Raw genomic sequence first — 22,289 nt, 5'->3', positions numbered from 1 at the left:
TCAATTCCGTAAATGCCAATGGTCAATATTGATGATGTTTTTGTCCATCGAATGTTTCCTGATATATTATATTATATATATAGTTAATATGACTGATAAACGCAAAGTTTGTAATATAAGTTGCAGTCTCGTTTTTAGAATAAAACTATTAACAGATACCAATATACCATTAAATATACTTTACAGAATACAGACAGTTGAAAATTATAAATGGAATTTAAAATGATTGACCATTATTTTTATCATGGTATCGAATGAATTCCATATGTTTTACCGGGACACAAAGATAATAAACAATTGATTTATGGCCAGACGAAAAACTAATAACATTGAAACATATAATATTTATATTATACATTTGTTCCCATCAAATGATATCACCCATCAAAATATTAAAGTAATGGTAGTAGTTATTAAATCATAGGTTGCTCTGTATGCACGGATGTTAAGCTGCTCCTCTGTGAGTACAATAATTTATCGTGTACACTTGAAATTATTACTTTTTCTGATATAGTGCTCTGTACTAAACTAGGACAAAAGCATTACAATTTGTCACAAGAGTATAAGAATAATACAGAGAAAGTTAGGGTAGTTATGCTGAATGTTGAACAACCCAATCTTAGACTACTTCACCATATTGAGATATACATGAATTAATAAATGTCAAAATATTGTCTTAACTTTCGTAACCATAATATTATTGTACTCGTATTATATCCTACCAATAAGGATTTAATTTTGTATTATAACTAATAGTAACCGAACCAATTGGTAAATTTGTTAAAGTTTGTCAAGTTACACGTGTATAATAATATATTAAATACCTAGTCATGAGTATAGTTGTCCTTAACTTCTGTAGTTAAGCAGATTGGTATAATATATTGTTATAAAATATGTTATGGAGAATTATTTTAAGCTGTAGTATTTAAGCATTCAAAAATATACGTCCTTGATAATTAATAATAATGCAATACATCCACTATACCTAAACTTTTACCAAAATAGTAACTTAAGTAACTTTGTTCGCCTTATAGTTTTTCATAAGTATTTTAACTATACACACGGAATTCTGATGATAGAAAAGCGACCGGGATGGATAAAATTGTATGCATAGGCAGTATTTGTGCTAAGAAAACAGTAAGTCGTTCGTAAGGTTCCTAGAGTGAGTGGTAATTCTGTTTTAAACGAATTATGCAAAACGTAGGTATGCAACACATTGTGACCTTTCATCACCCTACAGGGCCATTCTAACCTAACCTGCTTTTATACCAGGTACAACCAAATGAGACGGGGTATCAGAGAACTATGGGTTGTGGTTAACCACAGACGATTAATCTCACCGATTTATGATTGGCATCACACGTGAAAAAATTTCATAACCAGAGGTGACAGGTCAACCGTAACGATACACTATTGTCGTTATTATGGAAACGACAGATACGCGTTTTAATACCGATTAGTGTCGCTAGCGCGTTAATTAGTGACGACGTTTTAAATTAAGGAAAAAAAGTCAAATAATATAATTATTCTCATATGTAACGAAATTGATGAGATGATTAAAATTTAGACATTTTGATCATGGTTTTTTTATTCCGTAGTGCATAAACCACGATTTGCGACGACCGAGACAGACTTATCATTTTACTCGTACGTTATTCAATGTGCATTGATTCAAGGAAATCCTTTGAAATTGGATTCCTTTAGGGCTACATAAAACCACACTACGGTGGCCACGAAGAATTTCTATTCACTGAAGGATTTGATGGGCTTTTGTGTCTTGACGCATTCGTGTATTATAAAAGTTCATTTTGAATAACGTTTTACTGTAGTAAAAATATTGCATATGAATCCGTCTGTACACCTTTTATATTACGTTTTTGTTTTAGGGAATTATGTATTTCAAACAACCATACGAGAACCGTGAGTGTGTGTGTGTATGTGAATACTATTTATTTCTCGGGTGCGTAATTCTATACAGTTAAATATAATTTCACACTAGTCATAATACTTCAGCTAACAAAAATAACAGTCGTATTGTGTAGAATTCGTGTATGATATCATCACTTCGATAGATTTCGTATAAAAACTACTATTTTGCAATATTCTTTGCTACACTAATTCATATTTTTCATCTGGACGTGCGGGCGGGAGTTGGTTTCAATGATTATCGGAGAATAGATAATAGTATATTTATACACACACACACATAAGGATATGCGCGTATTATTATAATATATGGCGAAAACGTTTTCGATTTATTTATTTTTACCATGGGAGTTCTATAGGAACACACACGGTGGCGGTGTATTGTGCCGACGAAACGTCTCGTATGGAAATAATAGTAAAATGTAACTCGAGCTCGATGTTATTGCGAGAGAAAAATGCGGATTGTTATCCTCATGTCGTCGTTGATGTGTGACGTGCACCGAGAGAAGCTCCTTCGTATGCTGTATATCGCGTATAATAATATCTCTCAGCGTTTACCGATAGCGACCGACCGGAAATTTAAATCGTACCAATATATATACGACCACGTTTCCACACGCATATAAACATACTCGGAGGGTGGTGAATATATATTATAATAATAGACCGTCCTGCGTTTTGATATTTTTTTTCCCTCATTCTATTTTCCAATGCATGTCGTACGTCGGAAAAACAATTCTTGTTACTACGGCTGGGTGTGTAGACGTATGTTCAAGTCCATCTACGGCCAAAATGCCAGTTTAAAAAGGACCGAGTTTTGTCGTCAAGGATCGATTATAAACGTCTTTTTTTCAACTTGTAAACATGCAAGGCCGTGGGTTTGATTTTACATGAATCGTCTATTATAATGAAATGGAAAACAAAAACCAACACGGACAGTCACGTACCACTTCAGTGTGAATGTGAAGTCGAGGATAAAATGGCATTGGTCATGTACTCAAATACATTGATCGTTGTTTTCTGTTATAACCGAATAATTTCCGTTCGTATTACTTCTGTTGTCGGACATTTATTAAACGAGATAAACTGCCTACCGGTATGTGAAACATCTCGAAAAGTTGAATATAAATTAAACAAAATGGGCCAGTCCCTAACAATTTAATAAACCATAATTTATCAAACCTATAGTTATAAACAATAAACATCCTAAGTACTATAATATGCATGGTATTTATCAAAATAATCATTCAAGTTTCGTGGCAGTTGAAACCACAAATCGTAAAAAACAAAATTAGGGGTTAAAGGTTTTTTCTTCAGTAGCTTGGAAAATGCGGTAGTATTAAGATCGTCACGAATTTCCTATATCCTGTATTTATAAGACGTACGTTGATAATTCGAAAGTCCTAAATTGTTGTCCATACGTGACATCGTGAAAGCCTATGATATACAAAAAAAAATTTGATATTTCTTGATAAGAAAACATGCACTTCATCAAGACATTAACCATAATATAATTATCTTGTTTATTTAGTGACAACTTGGAATTAGATGGCTTATAAATTATAATAATAATACACAGACTTGTAGTAGATACTTGTGCAGATATAACGTGTCTGGCTGATAAACGTAAGTAAGTTTGTAGGAGCATAAACTATACTAAGTTATGGTGAATTATAGTTTTTGTCTATTCAGTAACCGTACCAAGTTCACAAACGCTAGTGATTTATGTGGCCGGTGGTTAAAATGACAAGTGGACTTAATACGCTTTCGAATGAGGATAGAGTGCAAGTTGGTTTATTGATTAGCTAGATCAACATATGGCTATTTATGTCATCCTTGTTCAACGTGAATATAATACAGAGTAAACCTGAATACATTTCACTTTGGTTATATATTTTTTAAAACATACGACATACTTACATGTAAAAAAGATGTTTAGACATTTTTTTTTATTTAAGACTTTGTAAACCGAGAGGCGAGAACCCCAAAATTTTAACTTTTACGATACTCTTTAAATTTTTTCCCGAAATGCTATCCTGAGCTAGGTGTAATACGAAAAGAATTATTACGATATATTACCCGAGTGCGTCTCGAAAATTACTTACCGGACTCAAACGAGACCTCGCTGATGAGTATCCATCGAGCAGAAAAATAGAGACATATCTTGATATACCGGCCCACCCTGCTCTTCAGATTGATGGTTATGTTTACAGCGGTGTCCTTAATGGCCTCCGACTTTGTGCTAAACTTTATCGGCCATTCTTGCCATTTGTCCCCGTCCAAGCTGACGTAAATCAACGCCATACTAAACACCTGAAAGGGCAGAAAAATATATGTCGTGTTGAGAAAAAAAACAATTCCGTAAATCACATAGATACACATTGAATATTGTTTGCATATTATTATTTATGTACACATGCACCCTAACGTACGATGCTTTCACGAAATTAAAACATTTATCTTGATACTATACTGTGTACAGAATAAGGTAAAACCCGTAGTTTCATCAAGTTCATTATAGCATAACAAATAAATTAAGACATTTTAATATTTTTTCCTTGAAACTAAACTTTTTATTTTACAAGTGGATTATAATAATATAATATTATAATTGTTGTTTCCTTGTAAGTAAAAAGTTTCATAAACCTACGATTAAAAACACAATTCAACACAATTCAACATTATCAAATTGTTATTCCCTTGTAAAATCTGTATGATTAGACAGTTATTATAAAGCTGTATACCAGCAATCGTTAATAGAGTCTTGGAATTAAAATATTAATCTATAAACATCATTTTTAAATCATTTTTAAATCATATTATGAATATTTAAATTTAATTAAACGTTTTACAAAAGCTGAATAATTTTAAATACAAAATAAATCTAACTTTTATTATATAAAATATGTAAATAGAACCACTTTCTGATGTAATGCTGTAGTGTGATAATACAACTTAAAAAGCAATATATTATTATTAACCTCTCTCGATATTGTAATTTTCTGAAGTATAAAATGTACAATAGGTATCAACTATTTTAATGATGAATAAATACTGGAGTGTTATTTATTTTTGTTTCATATAATCGATTATTTAAGTTTACGGTTTTTACCTGGGAATTTGGTAATTAATTAATTAGAATATTATATATTTAGATTACGAAAACATCAAATGGCGAGTGACTGATTGATCTTGAAATAACAAGAGTTAACAGCAATGTAATGGTATCAATTTCCACAAAGTCTATATACATTATTCATTAATGTGTAATTCGATCTGAGACTAAACGCTACTAGTTTCTATTTACTCAGTTGGGTATTATTACTTACAAATGCAAATAAATAAATAATTCAGTTTGTACAGTCGGTGGAAAAACTGAAATATTAACCGTGTTCCCGAAGGCATAAATATATTATATAGAAACTAACGTGTTAAAAATAAAACATATAAAAACAATTGAGGTGTTCCATTTTCTAAATTGAATAGAGTACAACAGAGTTCAACAGAGGCATAATATATTATTGGAAACGTTGGATTTAGAATAACGGTTTATGGATCCATTATTGTCTTTCTTTTATATTGGCAATAAATATAATATTCAAATAGAAGGTTATCTGCAAACACCGCCGGTGATCTTGTACTAAACTCAAATTTACAACCTTAGCGGCGAACGTAATAAATACTGAAAAGTATAAGTAGAATATATAACATATACATAGGTACATAAAAAAAAAAAAAAGTTCGAAACAATAATAATACGAAGGTAGATTGATTTATTATAAATGTAATTTTTAAAAATAGAAACCTGGATATTATACAAAGGAACCGATTAATAGATACGGAATAACATTCGCATCATGACATTCATTTCGTTTTTATTTACTTTATTAAAAATACAGTGATAGTATATAGGGATGAGTTCTTGAACCTTGGAGTTACTTCAAACAGTTTAGAGTTTAAGAAAAATCGAGTTGAAAATTCGAAGTCGAACATCTTGAACAGTGGAAATAGATCGAATGCCAATTAATCTGGTTACGTGATGAATTAATTTTACTTTTTGGAAATTAAAATTTGTAAAGGTAACATTTTTAAAAGTTCAAAAAAAAAAACCAAGTTTCAGTTCCTGTAAATTTAAGTTCGATCCATTTCTAATGTGAATGAATACATTCACTGTAAATTCCTCTCCACCTTCTAAGAATACTTTTTAATCAGGTATGATTTCTCAAAGGTTAAAATAATATACTCGTATATTATTATATTTAATATTATGTATCAAAATGAACATTTGTAGCCTAGAGGCACTTCCGAGAAATTCTGTAAGAGGTAGGTAGGTATATGCATTATATAATATATTATACGTTTACAAATATGACAAACTTTGGGACTGTAGCAAGTATACCTAACTCATAAATCATGAGACGTATGTACTATACAGGATAGCTTTTTGTTTTTAAAGCTAGAAGCATATTATGCATAATAAATAATGACACTACATATAGGGATAGGTTCGATTCGAGATACTCAAATGCTTACATATGATCAAGCTATTCTACTTGAAATATTTCGTTAAACATTTAAATTAAATGAATGTCCACCTTACTATTTTGACTCCCCACCACCCCGTTTTTTTAATAATTTGTGAACATTATATTTTAAATGGATTATCAAGTATCTTACTATAGTACCTAAATAATATAAAATAGGATACTACAATTATACATCGTTTTAAATATACATTTATTGAAGTGCCAATTATAAACATTTAAGACTTTCAAAAAATCAATATACCTATCAAAATGTTAAGTATTTCAACAAATTAGGGAGTTAATTTCTTGATATTATTATAATTATTATAGGTACAGCCATAAAGAGAATAATATCTATAGTTATTATTATTAATCATTTGATATAAATCGACTGCATAGGTATAAAATCATTTACGTAAAAGAAAATATTATTTTTTATTTATAAATGTAGCTCCCATAGTGAATGAAGCGTGGTACGTACATTTAAATTGTATAAACACTCATGAATACGTAATTAACTACATTATAGCTACTTCATTTTTGAATTCCCAGAAAAACAGTCTGCTATAATAAGGGTATGAAATCCAAAATGGATTTTGTTATAAAAAAAGTATGTATTCGTGTAAAAAACTTGAAAAATATACCAGAAGAATCTCGTAAAAATTCATCATCCAGAAAATCACTGCAGTCGATCGCGTCAACATAAAAATCTCTATGCTCACGCGTCCGCGGGCAAATAGTGTGTCGATACGAAACGGGGAAACGTGGGAATTAAGATTTTCCGGATCGCGTCACCCCGGCGTGTTCGAGGGCGGGACGCGATGTGAAGAAAAAGAAAACCCGTTAGAACCGTATTAACACCGAGTTTATATACTTATCCGACGACGGCGGTGGCGGATGTAATACACACCCATTCACCCACACACACCCACACATTTGTATATATATATATGCATTATATTTAATGTTCCCGGTGGCACACAATGGCCGTTCGTTACTATTGAGAGCTTTCGCGCCGTCGGGCGAGCATATTACGTATATATTATACACGGGGGAGAGCGGGGTGAGGGCAGACCACTTGCGGCGGGCGGCAGCGGCTCCGTTTCTGCAGTTCACGTATAATAATAATACTCAAACGGGGGGTGGGCAAGGACACAATGCACGCGTAATAACGTATAATAGAGCGAGTACGGTGTAATATTGCATTGTACGAAACGTTATAACTTATAAATAATAATAATAATAATAATAATAATAAATAACAATAAAAATAATGTGCAAGCGACCAGCCGCTCAGATCGCGTATTGCGGTCGACCGGCAGTCGTTGCTATAAAGGAGATATCGTCGGGCGTATTTCGATGTCGATGATCGAACGGTTTTCTGCCAAGTCGTACTACAATACTAATACAATATAGGGATAGATAAAAATGAAATCCAAATGTCCCTGGAGTTTTTAGAACATGGACAAGGCACAAGGATTTATCAATGTTCGTCAACCGGTCGAAGAGGTTGATATTCGAGAGCTCTGAGCGAAAATCGCAAAAGACGCTGTGGTGATTAGGTTTCATACTGACCGCGTTTGTCGGACCTTCAATTTTTGTATTTTTTTCGCCAATACTTTGATGTGAACACAGTAACGGATAATGATATTATAACAATATCAATTACGCCATCTCGGGACCCGACCGAGAGTACCTTCAGACATTAGGTATATTGTACGGTTATAGCACTAGTATAGTGTATTACATGCGAATATTAGTATTCCACAATATACGCCTAGTGTTCCATTCCGAACCATTGCTGTTCAGGGGCACCATTTGGGGTATAACGGGGAATACATTGGCTGTCCTATTTTACCCTTACTAAATCGACCTCCCTTGAGTATATTATTATGCTGGTGCCATAGCATCCAATATTAATGAAATTCAAATTATAAAATAAATGGAAAACACGTAAGTAAAGTATTAGTGAATGGTATAATATCAAAAACGAAATACTTCATGAGAAATATTGATCTATATAAATACGAAAAATTAGTGCCCCAACAACAACCTGAATAATGAAAAACAGGAAAATGTTCACGACCAAAATGATGTTCGGTTTTATGTACATTTATGTATAGGTTATGTGATCTTTTTTTTTTTTTGTCATATTTATTTTTATTTGTACAATCTGTATAAAAAAAATATTTACAATAAGTACAATGGAGATAATGATAGTATATATTGGTAATTGGACATGGTTGACTTGTTGAAGAGACTATTCATTAATAGCACTTCATGGCAGGATGGATGTGATCTAACAGTGGAAAAGTCTGTCCAGCCCAATAATTCGACAGTCGTAAGTTACACGAAACGTCTATTGTATAATAAATGTAAAATGTATATTTCTTGATTTACTTTTTCTCGGAGGATCCTGGTCCCGCCAAAAATTGTATTTCAAACACAGCGGATAATTATTGAATAAGATAATATGTTAATAATATTATTAGTTATTACGAATATGATCCACCATGGACCTAAGTAGTACGTTATATAGGTAGTTAGTTATACTAGTGGTTTTTAATTTTTTCCTTCGATTTTATGTATACTCGTGAGTGAGTTGTGATAATACATGATGATAAAATACCTTCTTTAAACACTTCTGCCTAGGCACTTCGGGTTTTCTCCGTTCAAATATCCGCTGTACGGTTATTTTCAAAAAGATAGTCAGGTGCCATTCAACGTTATATACTATCATACAATATCAGGACTCGTTAAAATATTATTTTTCTCAAAGTTAAAAAAAAGTGTAAAAAATATAATATAATATTAAATAGTCAGTACTGTGGGACTCACCTTTACGTCTCTGGTCGGTATATGGCTGCTGTGGATTTTCACTTCTTTGAACATGCGGAATCCGTTGAACTCAAACACCAAATCCAACTTATTGCCGATTGAATCGTTTGACCAACCGACCCATCTCTTGCCTACAATAAGAATTATACATTCAATCGTAGCAAAATACAAAGACAATTATGCGCAGTACACATGTTATTATTATAATGGCCCATAACATATTTTTCGGGACGATCTTTAAACGTATTCAAGGGCCCGTAAGAAATATTGCAAAGGGACAAAGAAATAACAAATATAATATTATAAACGTTTTATTTTTGTGTATATATTTATTTTTCGTCTTGACCACAACTGAAATAACGAACGCTTACCGCACAAAGGCCTTATACAAATCTGAATGGTTGAACGGACGTCCTATCATTTACCAAGAGCGAAATAATAATAATTCTATAATACTACATACAGTTATTATATGTATAATCGTGTATACCTGCAACCTGAAAGCGAATTTTTCAAATTTGTTCAATGAAAATATCGGAAAATGTTTTTATACTGTTCGAACTATCTGTTTTAATACATGCATACTTATTTTTATCTTTATTCAAAAGCCAAACTCCTAAAATTATATACGTTTAAAATGCGAATCAAGTTTCATTTTATTTATTAAATTGTGCTATGATTGATCCAGGAGTGTTTTTAAAAATAGTTTCGAAGGCAAACAAACAAATAAAAATAAATTACGAAGTGTTATTGTATGTTTAAATGATTCAATTGTATGAAGATTTACAGTTGAATTATAATCAATTATAATATATAATTATATAGATATATAACATTATTATAGTGCAACAATAAAAATAACTACTTCTTTGTTAATTCAATTTTGTCCGAAAAATGATTGTAGGTACACATTTATACATTTTAAACGCACATTCTGATCAATTTCGTACTCAAATATTTCACACCAGTTCTGCGTTGATTCAATATATCGACGGTAATATGTGAGAAAGTTCATGAACGTAACCTTGACTTGAGTCGGTCAATTTAAGGAAATAATTTTTGCTTTTTGTTAATAATCTTTAGATGAGTTTGTTTTATCACGCCTCATGACTCAGAGTTAGGTTCGGTCAGTTCCTTTATTTGTCCTTTTATTTTTCTCTGGTTGTGTCATGACTTAAGTCATATATAATATACTCCGCCCTTGGACTTTAATTCTGACATGTTATCTCCTTCAGTGATTGTTGTTTAAGCCTTTCATGTATTAATATATTATTATGTGTTCTGGATTGAATACATTGTCATAATTTCCGGCTAACTTTTATTTTGAATAATACCTCAACGTTTCTCGACGTTGGACCATATAAGCCGTAACAATTTATTTTATTCACTGTGCAGTCTTCGAAAGAATGACATTGTAATAATATTATACGTTATATGCTATATTATTCTATACAGAAATTAGACACTAAAATATGTACAATGTAAAGTATACTCACTATAGAATTTACCATCATAAACTATACATACTTGACACTTTTTGACTTTGTAAAAATCAATAAGTTGACTCTCAAATAGTTGGTTTGATATAAACACTATTAACATGAGCGAACTCCAAAAAACATTTACTAACAACAATCTTTAAATCATACAGTTCATGGCTTTATATACGTAAGTAATATAGTAGAGCTACAAACTGAACTTGCATTTTTATCTAAGAGAATCTCTTGCAATTAACAGCAGTGCTCAAGCCCCTGCGACAGTTAACTTATCCAAATGGAATAAAATGTCTTCTCTGCAGATAAATAATGTCATGATATTAGGTCTCCCCGACTAGGCTGACTACGACATTACTGCATATTATTATCGTTGATATATCGAGCCGAACACGTAATAACAGAATCTCCTGTGCGGTATTTGGATCCTTTTAATGCAAAGGCGCTGATACGATATTATGTGACGGTATACTTATTGTAATATATTATTTAAATAATAACCTCAGAATATACTTTAGAGAAACGTTTTCTTTTTACTCTTCCTTCCGTCAGTGACCTTCGGCCAATTATCCTTAATTCCAGCGGCTCCGAGACCCCACTATACATACGGACCCCGGAGTAATACACTCAGAGCCTGCAAAAGACCGCGACGTTTTTCTACGTTATGAAATGACACAGATATATATATACTGTACGTTCGGCCCCGGAAACTTCTCGACAGACATTTCTTGCTCGAATACAACAACAACAACAATAATAATAATGTGTAGAGTACGTACAAAGCGGCTGTGGAGGCGGTGGAGGGTACGGCGTTCGGAAATAATAACGCGGTAGTCATCGCCGCCGGTTTAGCCTCCATGCGGTTACTGCAGTCTGCCCGCTGATTTATACCAGGAGTCGGGCGCCAGTGGCGGGCACGGCTTTTTGCCTTTGAGTGTGTTTATGTTTATAATAATATCATACATATATTATGTGTACAACTCGTACATGGAAACCGTCTAAATAATTTCGCGACGTTCGTCTCTGCCACGAGCCGAGTTAATAAGATTTAACCTTAAAATGCGTTTCTCGGAGGCGGCGGCGGCGCCGACTGCCGAACGAGAATTTCTAATTCGACGCTCAACCATGATACAGGCACAAACGGCTTTTTTGAGATTTGTGAGAGGGCTGAAATCCTATCCATATAGTAATATTGAATAAGCTTTAAAAAAAAAATGATGGTAGTGGGGAAATATGTTTGTGAGGGGGAGGCTTAGCCATAAAACCCTCCCCTTTATTTCTGCCTACGCGTACGACTCTTCCGAACGAGTTATATAATTATTATTATGCATATTGCCGCTTTTGTGGTGTGTAGTTTGCGCCATTATTATTATTTTTCACTATATTATCATAACGTCAGCGGGGTTTGAAAGAATCGGTCGTCTCGACGGTTCGAATAGAATATACAATAAATATATATTAAGTCCGCCGCACGAATACATTATTATTATTGTTATTTGTTGTATAATAATGGCACGTACACATATTTTATAATATTATCGTGTCCACGCCTCGGTGGCTTATACATGATATTGTTATAGGTAGGTACATGCCCCGATTTTAATATGGCCACGATTCATAACGATTCTCCATAATTCTCCGTTACTTCTACAGCTATTATAATGTAAAAGTATTATACCGTAAAAATAATATTAAAAAGATAAATTTACAGAACAGATCTAGCGCCAGTAAAACATGAAATTAATGTAATATTCAATGCATTATTTTCTGCCGTCCGGGTGAAAATTAAATCAGGTTGCTATAATGTTGTAAAAACCATATTTTGAAACTAAAATCCCAAGCTTTAACAACCATTTTTTTTTTTTTTTTTAATAAATATTCGATAAAAACGTTCAAAGATGTTTACCAATTACTTATTTATCAACAAACAAACTTTTATGGCAATATTATTAATATTATTATATTTATGATGCAAAAACATTATCGTCTTACAGATTCATGTTATACACAATATGAAAAATAAAATATATACCGCAAAATATTGAAACCTAGACAATCAGTATATTTTTATCTCTACAATGTTAATATTAGCCAATCGTGTGTAAAAGTTGTCATTTTTCTTTCTTTATTTGATAGTACATTCGAACATATATACCATAATTGAGGTATTGATACATTATTGTTTGTTATAATATATTATATAAACCAAATTATTTCTCTCAAAAGCTATAAGATCTGCTCAAAGTGAATACATTTGGGAGAAATAAGTGTTTCTCGTAGGTATGCCAAAAACATATCGATTCCACAGACATTGAAATCTAATATGCTTAAAAAATACGTTAATTGGTTTCGAATCAATGAAATAGGAACGAGTGTACTATTTTGAAGAAAATATGAATAATACTCACTGAGAGGCTTATGGAATTGCAAATCGAACTGCAAGAAATCGTCTGCTCCGTACAAGCTGTCCGTTAGCATTCCCAGACCACCTGTCATGAGTGACCGTGCCAGGTCTCCATCGTAGCTGACGTCTTCGAATTCGGTGTCGGCCCTAGGTGCCACATAGTTAACTACACTTTCTGAAAAACAAAAACCCAACTTGATTAATAAAATGTACATTAAAAGCAATGTAAATTGTTTTGTGTATATATTTAAAAAAATCTAACAACGTGTGTCCAACAGCAGACATTTTGCAGAGACCAGAGTTGTATTTAGGTATAATATACCTGGTATATATATTAACGGGTAATGTGGAATACCGGGAAATGTGTACATTGCCCGGTTAATGTGGTCCTGCCCGGGCAATGTAAACCACACATTTTTTTTTAACCAATTAATATTATTTTTTATTATAATTAATTTAATTCATGTACCATAATATTACAAATATTTTGATGGAATAACAAACAAAAATTAACAAGGATCATCATTTCATTTTTATAATAAATTATAATTTTATTATTATATATTTATTTGAACAAGATTTAGAAGCATGGCACTTGGAATTACATAGTCTGTTTGCTTTTCTACACTTGATTTTTAAATACCTAGGCTGTGTGATAAGGAACAAAAATAAGTTTATACACAGTGTTTCAAAAAATTAATAGTTTATTAGATTTTGATACATGAATAAAGTTGATACTAGGTAATAATAATAAAAAACAATATTAGTTGGTTAAAAAAAAATTCGTGGTTTGCATTGCCCGTAACATATGCTTCTATATATACATACATGTGAAGGGCCAAGGGGAGTATTATAAAATAAATTTAAGACATTTAAATGTACACAAATGTTATAGAATCATGTATAATATATAAAAATATACATCAAGGCGTATCTTTAAAATGTTTTTATTATTTATTAGTTTATAAAAATCACTGAGAAAAACAACCCTAATACAAATTATTTAATTATAAACTAATAAATTCTAGTTATTTGGACTGTGAAGCTTATTTATCTAGAGATTTTCTCGACATACAACATGGATAGTCAAGAGATGCACACACATACAAGTTTGACCGTGTCAATAATATGATTTAAATAAAATAATATTTAGATTTTATACATCAAAATTATTTACTAAAATATATACAAATGGAAATAGTTACCTACTCATAATATTCATAACACTATGTTCACTTTAATATTATACAGACATAAAAATCAATATTATACAACTTTTGAAAATTGTTAATAGGATTCATAATGTCTTGTGGGGAGGTTGTTAAAGAGTGGCTACCCCCCCCCCCTCACGCTAACACCACTATGCCACTATGATTATGCACTTGTCAGTGACGTGTTTTAGCTACTTTGAGCTTTTGAGGGAAAAAAATAAAATAAATATTTGGTTGCATTGCGCTTTACCACGAGCCGTACATCTATATATATTTATATGAATATTATATAAACGCGCGTGAAAGCAGTACGCTGCGTATTATAGGCGGTGGTAAAGTTTTGGTCATAATGGAGTGTCAGCGCGGGAGCGAAAGTTCGGCGCGTTTATAATAGACACGCCAGTTTCTGATCCCCCCCTCCCTCAACCGTCTCATGGCTCACAAGGGCCGCTGCCAAACGACGGGGGCGGGCATTTCGTATTGCGAAACATAAGCCCCGGACTTCCGGTCGGTAAACATTAAGCAAAACAAACTTCTGCAGCACCGACTGGTTTAGCATTTGTAAATGGCACGTTTCAATGGAGTGTCTGATACATACATGTATAGTACACACAATATATATATATTCTATAAATACACGTTATACGCGTCGGCGATGAGGAGAAGTCGACGAGTTAATGCACCGGCACGGATAGTAAGTGTGAGCACATCTTAAGCCCACCGGATCCTGTGCGGACGTTTCCGGTCAGATTATAGATCGACATACGGATGGATATATTATATAAATATATATTTGCTAATATTATGTTATCGTTTCTCACCGAAATAATAATAAGTACATCGATGGTCTGCCATTACGATGCATATATTATGCACGTACCTGTTGTGTCACTGATACGTACCTGTGTACTTGGTGGAGAAAAAATATGAAAAATGAAAATAAACGACAAAGTTTCTGTAAGCACTTAGTAAATTTCTGTAGATAATTTATTATTATCCGCAGGTCTTGTCCGGGACTACGGAAAAAATTCCATTATAGTAATGTGTGCAAGATTATTCTCTGAGAATGTTCAACCGTAGGAATGGAGGTCAACGTGCATCAAATTTTAATTACATTTTTTTTAAATATTTGTATTTGTATATTGTAAAAATTGTCGTCATCGATATTAGCAGTAGTTTGCAAAAATTGTCCCAGTAATAGTTACTTGAATATATTTTAATTCTATGTCATGGTTTATAGGTCTACGGCATTATAGTTCTTATCCCATTAACAAGGATTTAATTTAATTTAATTCGAATTTCGATTCAAGGAACTATTTCACGATCCCCGTTCGTTTTGAATAAGCCGTATGGTTAACACGCTACCATAATATACCTAATAATTGAAAATATTCAACTATCATCGGACCGCGTAGTTAAGTGGTTATTATATTGACTAGTTAAATAATTTTTCCTACATACAATTGTATATTTCGATCTCAAGATTAATAAGAAAAATCCCAAACACGGACCACATCAAGGTCTACGAGGACACGCTGACAGTTAAATACAGAATATAATTGGACCTTTAGATACAACAAAATGTATACAAAAAATTCACCTGCTTAACAATACATAGAAAAAAAAGCACGTACCACCGTGTATGTAATACATAAATCGTGTTAATATGATATCGTAATGCTAGAGACATAGTTTTTTACGACAAATTCAATACCGGAGGGTTTTAGACTTGAAAATTCAAGAGTGTAAAAAGCGGTCGTGCTGGAATCAATCAGTGGCCCTGATTGTAATCGGCGATATTATCTGCACACCACAGCTGTTTACTCGGATCGACGAGCCTTTGTCGAGAATGTATGTCTCATACACTGTATTGTTATTATTAAATTATTTGTTTTAAGCTGGTGTGGCACTATATCCACCGCTTACGTCTGCATTTCCATCCACGCAGTCGGTTGCCATATGTCTATACGTGGCATTATTTAACGCGTGATTTGCAGATTTGTGCGTGTTGAATGCAAGTAAACATTCAATTAATTTAATGGTAACGAGCGGAAAACGGTCAGATGATTTTGTAAACGCAAAACAGCAACGGCCAACTAGCCAGTCGGTTGTAAAACACGGTCAAAACTTTACTTAAATAAAGTTAAAAAAAAACCAAACATTTGGTAAAATAATCAATCTATTAAACACCATGGTGTTCTTACGACCATCAATTCATCATCGAATGGCGTGTGGTGATCATTATGTTTTATACAATTATGATAACTTTTGTTTTCATAAATATTTACCATAAAAATAATTTATTTCTCAAATTCTAAAATATGCTGTTATTGTTAACCACAAATTATAACAATAGATAATTATGCTAACGAGCAATGAGTAAAAATAATAAATTTAAGTAAAGTAATTATACAAAAAAAAATAATGTTATGAATTCGTAGTACATCAAGTAATGTAATGGTTTTGAAATAACTATTGTGTTGAACGAAATTCTTAAATTTGTTGAACACTTTTTGGTCAATAAAAAAAAAGTTTGATAACGGTATCGATCTATGTTGGAAGCAGTTCTTTCTTTGAAGTAGTACCCTTTTGAATTTCTCAGTAGTTTTCGAGTAAAACAAGATATTAAAAACTGCAAATAACTACATCATAACAAACGTAGTTTTTGACCATTTTTGGGTACTCTGATATCCACTCGGGTGGCCCATAAAGTGATTTATCTAAATCAAATTCTTTTGAAATATTTAAAAGCTTACAACCATCAGCTAAGGAGAACATACTTTTCTGGAAATACAAGAAAATTCTTCGGATTATTTTGAAGATGGATTGATTGGCATAAATCCATTCAATATTACCAACATTCGTTAGTTTCGGGAAGACGTTTTTGCAATGTTCTAAATACTCTTTTAAGCTCTATTTAAATATAATCGTTTAATTTATATATATATTATATATACATCATGGGGCTCGTTCACAATTTCACACTTAGGGCCGTAGGTAATAAACTGTTTAAGGGTGTTCGATTATTTGACGATAGTATCGAATTCAGTAGGTATCACGGCGTAGATAGCTATTTAGAATTTCGACATCAGCGCAGCCCGATCGCTCCTGCAGTGTCCAAAGACGTTTCATCTCGCGTGGAGTGCTGTAGGATGGCTACCGCGACACATCTTCATAATCACCGTCGTCGCTGCCGTCAACGACGAACTTAAGGTGTCACCCGTACAATTATTGTCCACGAAGACCCTTCCAAATTAATCAACTTCGAAGTTTGGTGTGCGGTGAACGGTGATGCGCCTGCGTACGTGAGCACCTGGGCGTTAAGTATTACTGCCGAACTTCTCCACACGTTCAACGACCGTGTATAAGTCTTCGCGTATTAGCTCCGACAATCCCTTGCAATGCTCCCCCTCCCCTTTACTGTACACACGTTTCGCGAACTTCTCACAAAACTATTCACCATCTCTATCTCACTCTCTCTCTCTCTCTCTATCTCTCTCTCTCTATCTATCTGTATGTGCCTGTACATGTCTGTCTCTGTCGAGCTTAATATAATATAATATCATATATAGCACAAAGCGTGTGCGTGTGCTGTGCGTGTGAGAAGTTCGAACATGAAACATGTATGTTTATTTATCAAGTACCTATGTATAGTATAAGTTTGATGTACACAGTTTACCGCCTCTCCGGCGCTGCTGATTGATTGATACGCCGTTTTTATAAAAGTGCAGGCCAATGTCGGACAAGATTTTGTGAGACTAACCTAAGAAAGCGCCGCCGGTGCTCGGCACACTGGAAAATGAAGAAAAATACCTCTTAGCCATCAAAGTTGAATCACAGGTCTAACCCTGATGTGAGTCTGTCTCTTTCTGTCCCGCCATTTTATGTGTAGCCAATAAAACTATACGACACAGTATTACTATTAAATATTATTTACTAACCTCAATTTGAAAGTATTATGTATGGAATATCATTGCGATAATTATTAGTTGTTCATAGGTTCGATGTACATTTGCATAAATTAAATAAAAATTATCATTTGTTATTTTTAACACCCAATGATGCAAATACCCTGAAGAAACAGACTAGAAACGAATTGTTTAAAAAAAATGTAATTATAAATATATAAAGCATTATATAATAAGAGAATATACGTTTGCTCTTGGTTAAAAAAATATACTTTTATAAGATAAATATCAAATAAAAAGAATATAATATAATATGATGCTAATGTTTAAAGTGAATCATAATTAACTACATTGTTTGAGCCGAGCATAAAAATAACAAGAATATTAAAAATTCTAAGTAATTAGAAATCTTAAAAATCATTTAATGATATGTATACCTCTTTTATTAAATATTGTCAGCCGATAATAAAGGGAACTAAAATTACATTTCTCAAAAGAAATAATAGTGTGTATTGTCTCTGCTTGTGTCTAAAAAAAGTGTTTCATATTTTCTTTGTGTTTATCGTAAATAATTAAAAATGAAAATTCTTAATGAAATGCCTTATCCTTTGTTCGTCATTTTATTTCATAGCCGAACAAGTAAATTCACAAAGGTGCACTGTTCTATTATTAACTAATCTCCAAGGTAAAAAAAAAATGACTATATAGTAGACAGTTTTTTGACTTTTTATTGGAATTCTTTTTTATTGTACCCGAGAAGAATAAAAATAACTTTTTAGCAAATCTGGAATAAACCTGGTGAGTATTTTGGTCTTTAATTTTTACATGCTCAGTAAATACATTTAAAGCAATACTTAATATTTACACAGTAGGGTACCTTGAATGTTTGAAAAGGATTCATTATATTATGTGCAATAGTAAGTACATATTTTACCTTTTCATCACAAACTCCCTGTATTCAGTTAACGTTCCGTACTTATTATTACCAAGTATAATCTGGTATTTAAGTACGTTCGAAACTTAGATGTTTGTTCGAGAGACCAAATACCTCTGATTCATTATTCACAACAATTGATTAGTTCTAAAGCAGCTTATTTTGGTTCAAGAACTGTCTACCGCCGGTTGCAGGTGTTATGGTTCAGATTATAGTTATAAAAGTTTTAACATTAACGGACATCTAGGCGCATAGTGTTTCTGATTAATTATGTACAAGTTTTGGAGATAATAGTTAATTCAAATCAATTTTCACTTTACTAAAGTAGATACCTACATGGAAATTATAACCTAACATAATATATTATATATTTATTACGATTTACGACTCACCTTTACCTTCGGATAGGTAGTTGCACGTTTCCGTTTGATGAAACATAGTTTCAATAATGTCGGTAAAACATATTAAATAATATACCAAAGAAGTCGTTAAAATTGTTTACTACGCGTATATGGGCTAAAGGGAAGTGAATCGCCTAATACAAGTTATTACGAGGAAAATTTAAAGGACGGCGGCGCCAGTGTATACTATTATGTAGTGACGTAACATTCAGTATAAAATTGAGTAGGTTTAATGTAATTATTCTACGGCTATCCTGAATAAATATTGAAAACTTAAACGTGGTTCTTATAAAGTAAACGAGTTTGATTTAATAATTATGTTTAAGCTTCGAGTTAGGTACGTACGTGTTTACTGCGAGTAAAAAGTACTTTTCGACTAGTCACCTCGTCCAAACCACCGCAGCAAACACTTTCATTAAAATTATAATAATAAACGAAAATCTACAGCTGTAGTTAGACGGTTGAGGTATAATAATATATTATGTTATACTATACGACGTGCATTCGAGACTCCGGGAAAAAAAACACAGAGTTTTAGCGGCGGCGGCATCGGAGCAGTGTCGTTAAAACAGGAAAGAGTAAAAAAATTGCTCAAACTTTACAGATTTAACGCTCGAATATTATAAGATGTAGCCCGAGGGATGGTCTGCAACACACGAACGAGGATTAGGTACACGCTTAACGCTATTCATAAAAGTAGATGCTCACACAAACTTACGCACACTTGTTAGTTGTCCGTGTAGAGGGCCTCGTTTATTTTCCACAACCAACCCTTTTAACTACCACTCGAAACTACCAATTAATAATAATTATCTTTTTGTCGTAGTTGCGATACCGTTAGGAATGTGTAAAAAAAACTATGAGCAGAGAGATGTGAGATATTTGAGATGAGCACTTCATTAATTGTGAACACTTTTGAACTATGTGACAGAACCGATCTTGGCTTAAAACTCAAAATTACATTAGTTATAATCACCTGCTATAATATAAAATATCATCTTAAATACATATAAAATGATTTGCTATTGTAGAATATTATTTTATTTTATAACATATCCGAGGTTCATAAAATGAATACGCTTCGCTACTGACCAAACGCAAGACAAAATTTTCTTCAATGAAGATTTTTTTTCATCTGCTTCAATTAAAATAAGAAAACACGAATGAAACCATAAAAAAATACCTCCACAAAACTCATAAAAGGTATTAAAATTATTATGATATGCTAATTAATAATATATTAAATTGTAAAACTTTCAACTTTTTTCCCGAATGTTGTCACATCATGTATCTGCTATTTATTATTTTTGTCGAATCATTTTCAATAATACTATTATTAAGGTAACACGGCGTCCTGAATAGGCAATTTAGGTACACCGTTTTCAATAGTCCATGCAAAATAGTAATATAATATTAATATTAATAATAAGACGACCATTTTTTTAAACAGAGTTGGACCGAAATTCATTTACACTTAATACATGCGTATGCATATTTTCAACAAAAAACGATTTTCGTTCAAAGAACACATCTTGTTGTCTATGCATAATACAATATATTTTATTATTTCGGTGTGATACGCATCCCATGTCTCCCGGTAGAATAAAATACAATAATGAAAATATAACGTAATAAATAATAATAATGTTACACAATCGTAAACATTCACCCCCTGGCATTGAGCAGTCTAATCAATATTTATAAATTCAATATAATAATGACTAATCACCGTAATGTTATCAGTTATTTAATATTTTAATGACGTGCGACATCACCGCCCCGGGTACACACGCGTGTATCATAATATAGGGCGAAACCATTACGTGTACTTGTGTCGGCAGGACTACCGCGGTATAATAATATAATAATATGTATGGTATGAGAGTAGTGTCCGCGGGGGCCATGTGTCGGCCTGGACCCGTGTCCCGGTCAAAAGTCTCGCGAGCGTCGTAAATTCGGTTGGATGTATACTCGGTCGCTTTCGGCACGTGTTTTTCGATCGTCGCACAATGGCCCTCTGGGGTGTCTACGGTGGCTTATGTGGGGAGGGTGGGGGATGACGCAATTGGACGCGTTTACTGTAATATTATTATGGCCGAAGGGTACACGCGGTATGATATTTCCGAACGATGGCTCGCGGACCGTGTTGTGCGCATAATATATTATGATAATATTATAGCTTACTGCGCTTAGGTAACGAAATAATATAATTTCCCGAACCGAAGTCGGGTGCACTGTGCAAAAAAAAAAACGATAGTACCCACTCCGCTTGCACCTATAATTATATATAGGTAGATACTATACGAATACGCCAAACTGAGCGAGTTAATAATATGACGTGCAGTGGTGCTATATGTGTAGTCCCTCTTCCACAGATCGTATAATTCTTCATTACCCCTTTGGCGACTACTCCCCCTCCCCCCCACCAAGTACCTCGCCGACATCCCAAAATATTATTTAGATATATACTATACCGTGTGTGAGTGTGTATATAATATGTATGGAGGGTATACAACGCGTTAAAACTCGACCGGTGGCGCTGAAATTATCCCCACCGGCCGTGTTTACATGACCAAGCTTTTAGCCACCGCCGTACGTCATCAATACCAACGACCGGCGAAGGATTACATAATACATTTATATAATAA

The 22,289-nt window shown here is 33.0% G+C and overlaps 1 protein-coding gene across 1 annotated transcript in view; it reads right to left on the bottom strand.

The window, feature by feature from the left end:
• The window catches only part of LOC111037041, a 162,998-nt gene that overhangs the window by 13,390 nt on the left and 127,319 nt on the right, over window positions 1-22,289 (bottom strand). Inside the window, exons 6-8 of the mRNA XM_022319397.1 lie at window positions 13,192-13,362; window positions 9,291-9,421; window positions 4,032-4,239 (exon numbers count right to left, since the gene is read on the bottom strand). Of these exons, the coding sequence (XP_022175089.1) occupies window positions 4,032-4,239; window positions 9,291-9,421; window positions 13,192-13,362 (510 nt within the window). The remainder of the gene's footprint in view (window positions 1-4,031; window positions 4,240-9,290; window positions 9,422-13,191; window positions 13,363-22,289) is intronic.

Source organism: Myzus persicae, unplaced genomic scaffold (assembly GCF_001856785.1).
Source record: "Myzus persicae strain clone G006 unplaced genomic scaffold, MPER_G0061.0, whole genome shotgun sequence".
Taxonomy (NCBI): domain Eukaryota; kingdom Metazoa; phylum Arthropoda; class Insecta; order Hemiptera; family Aphididae; genus Myzus; species Myzus persicae.
This window is presented reverse-complemented; position numbering and strand designations above follow the sequence as displayed.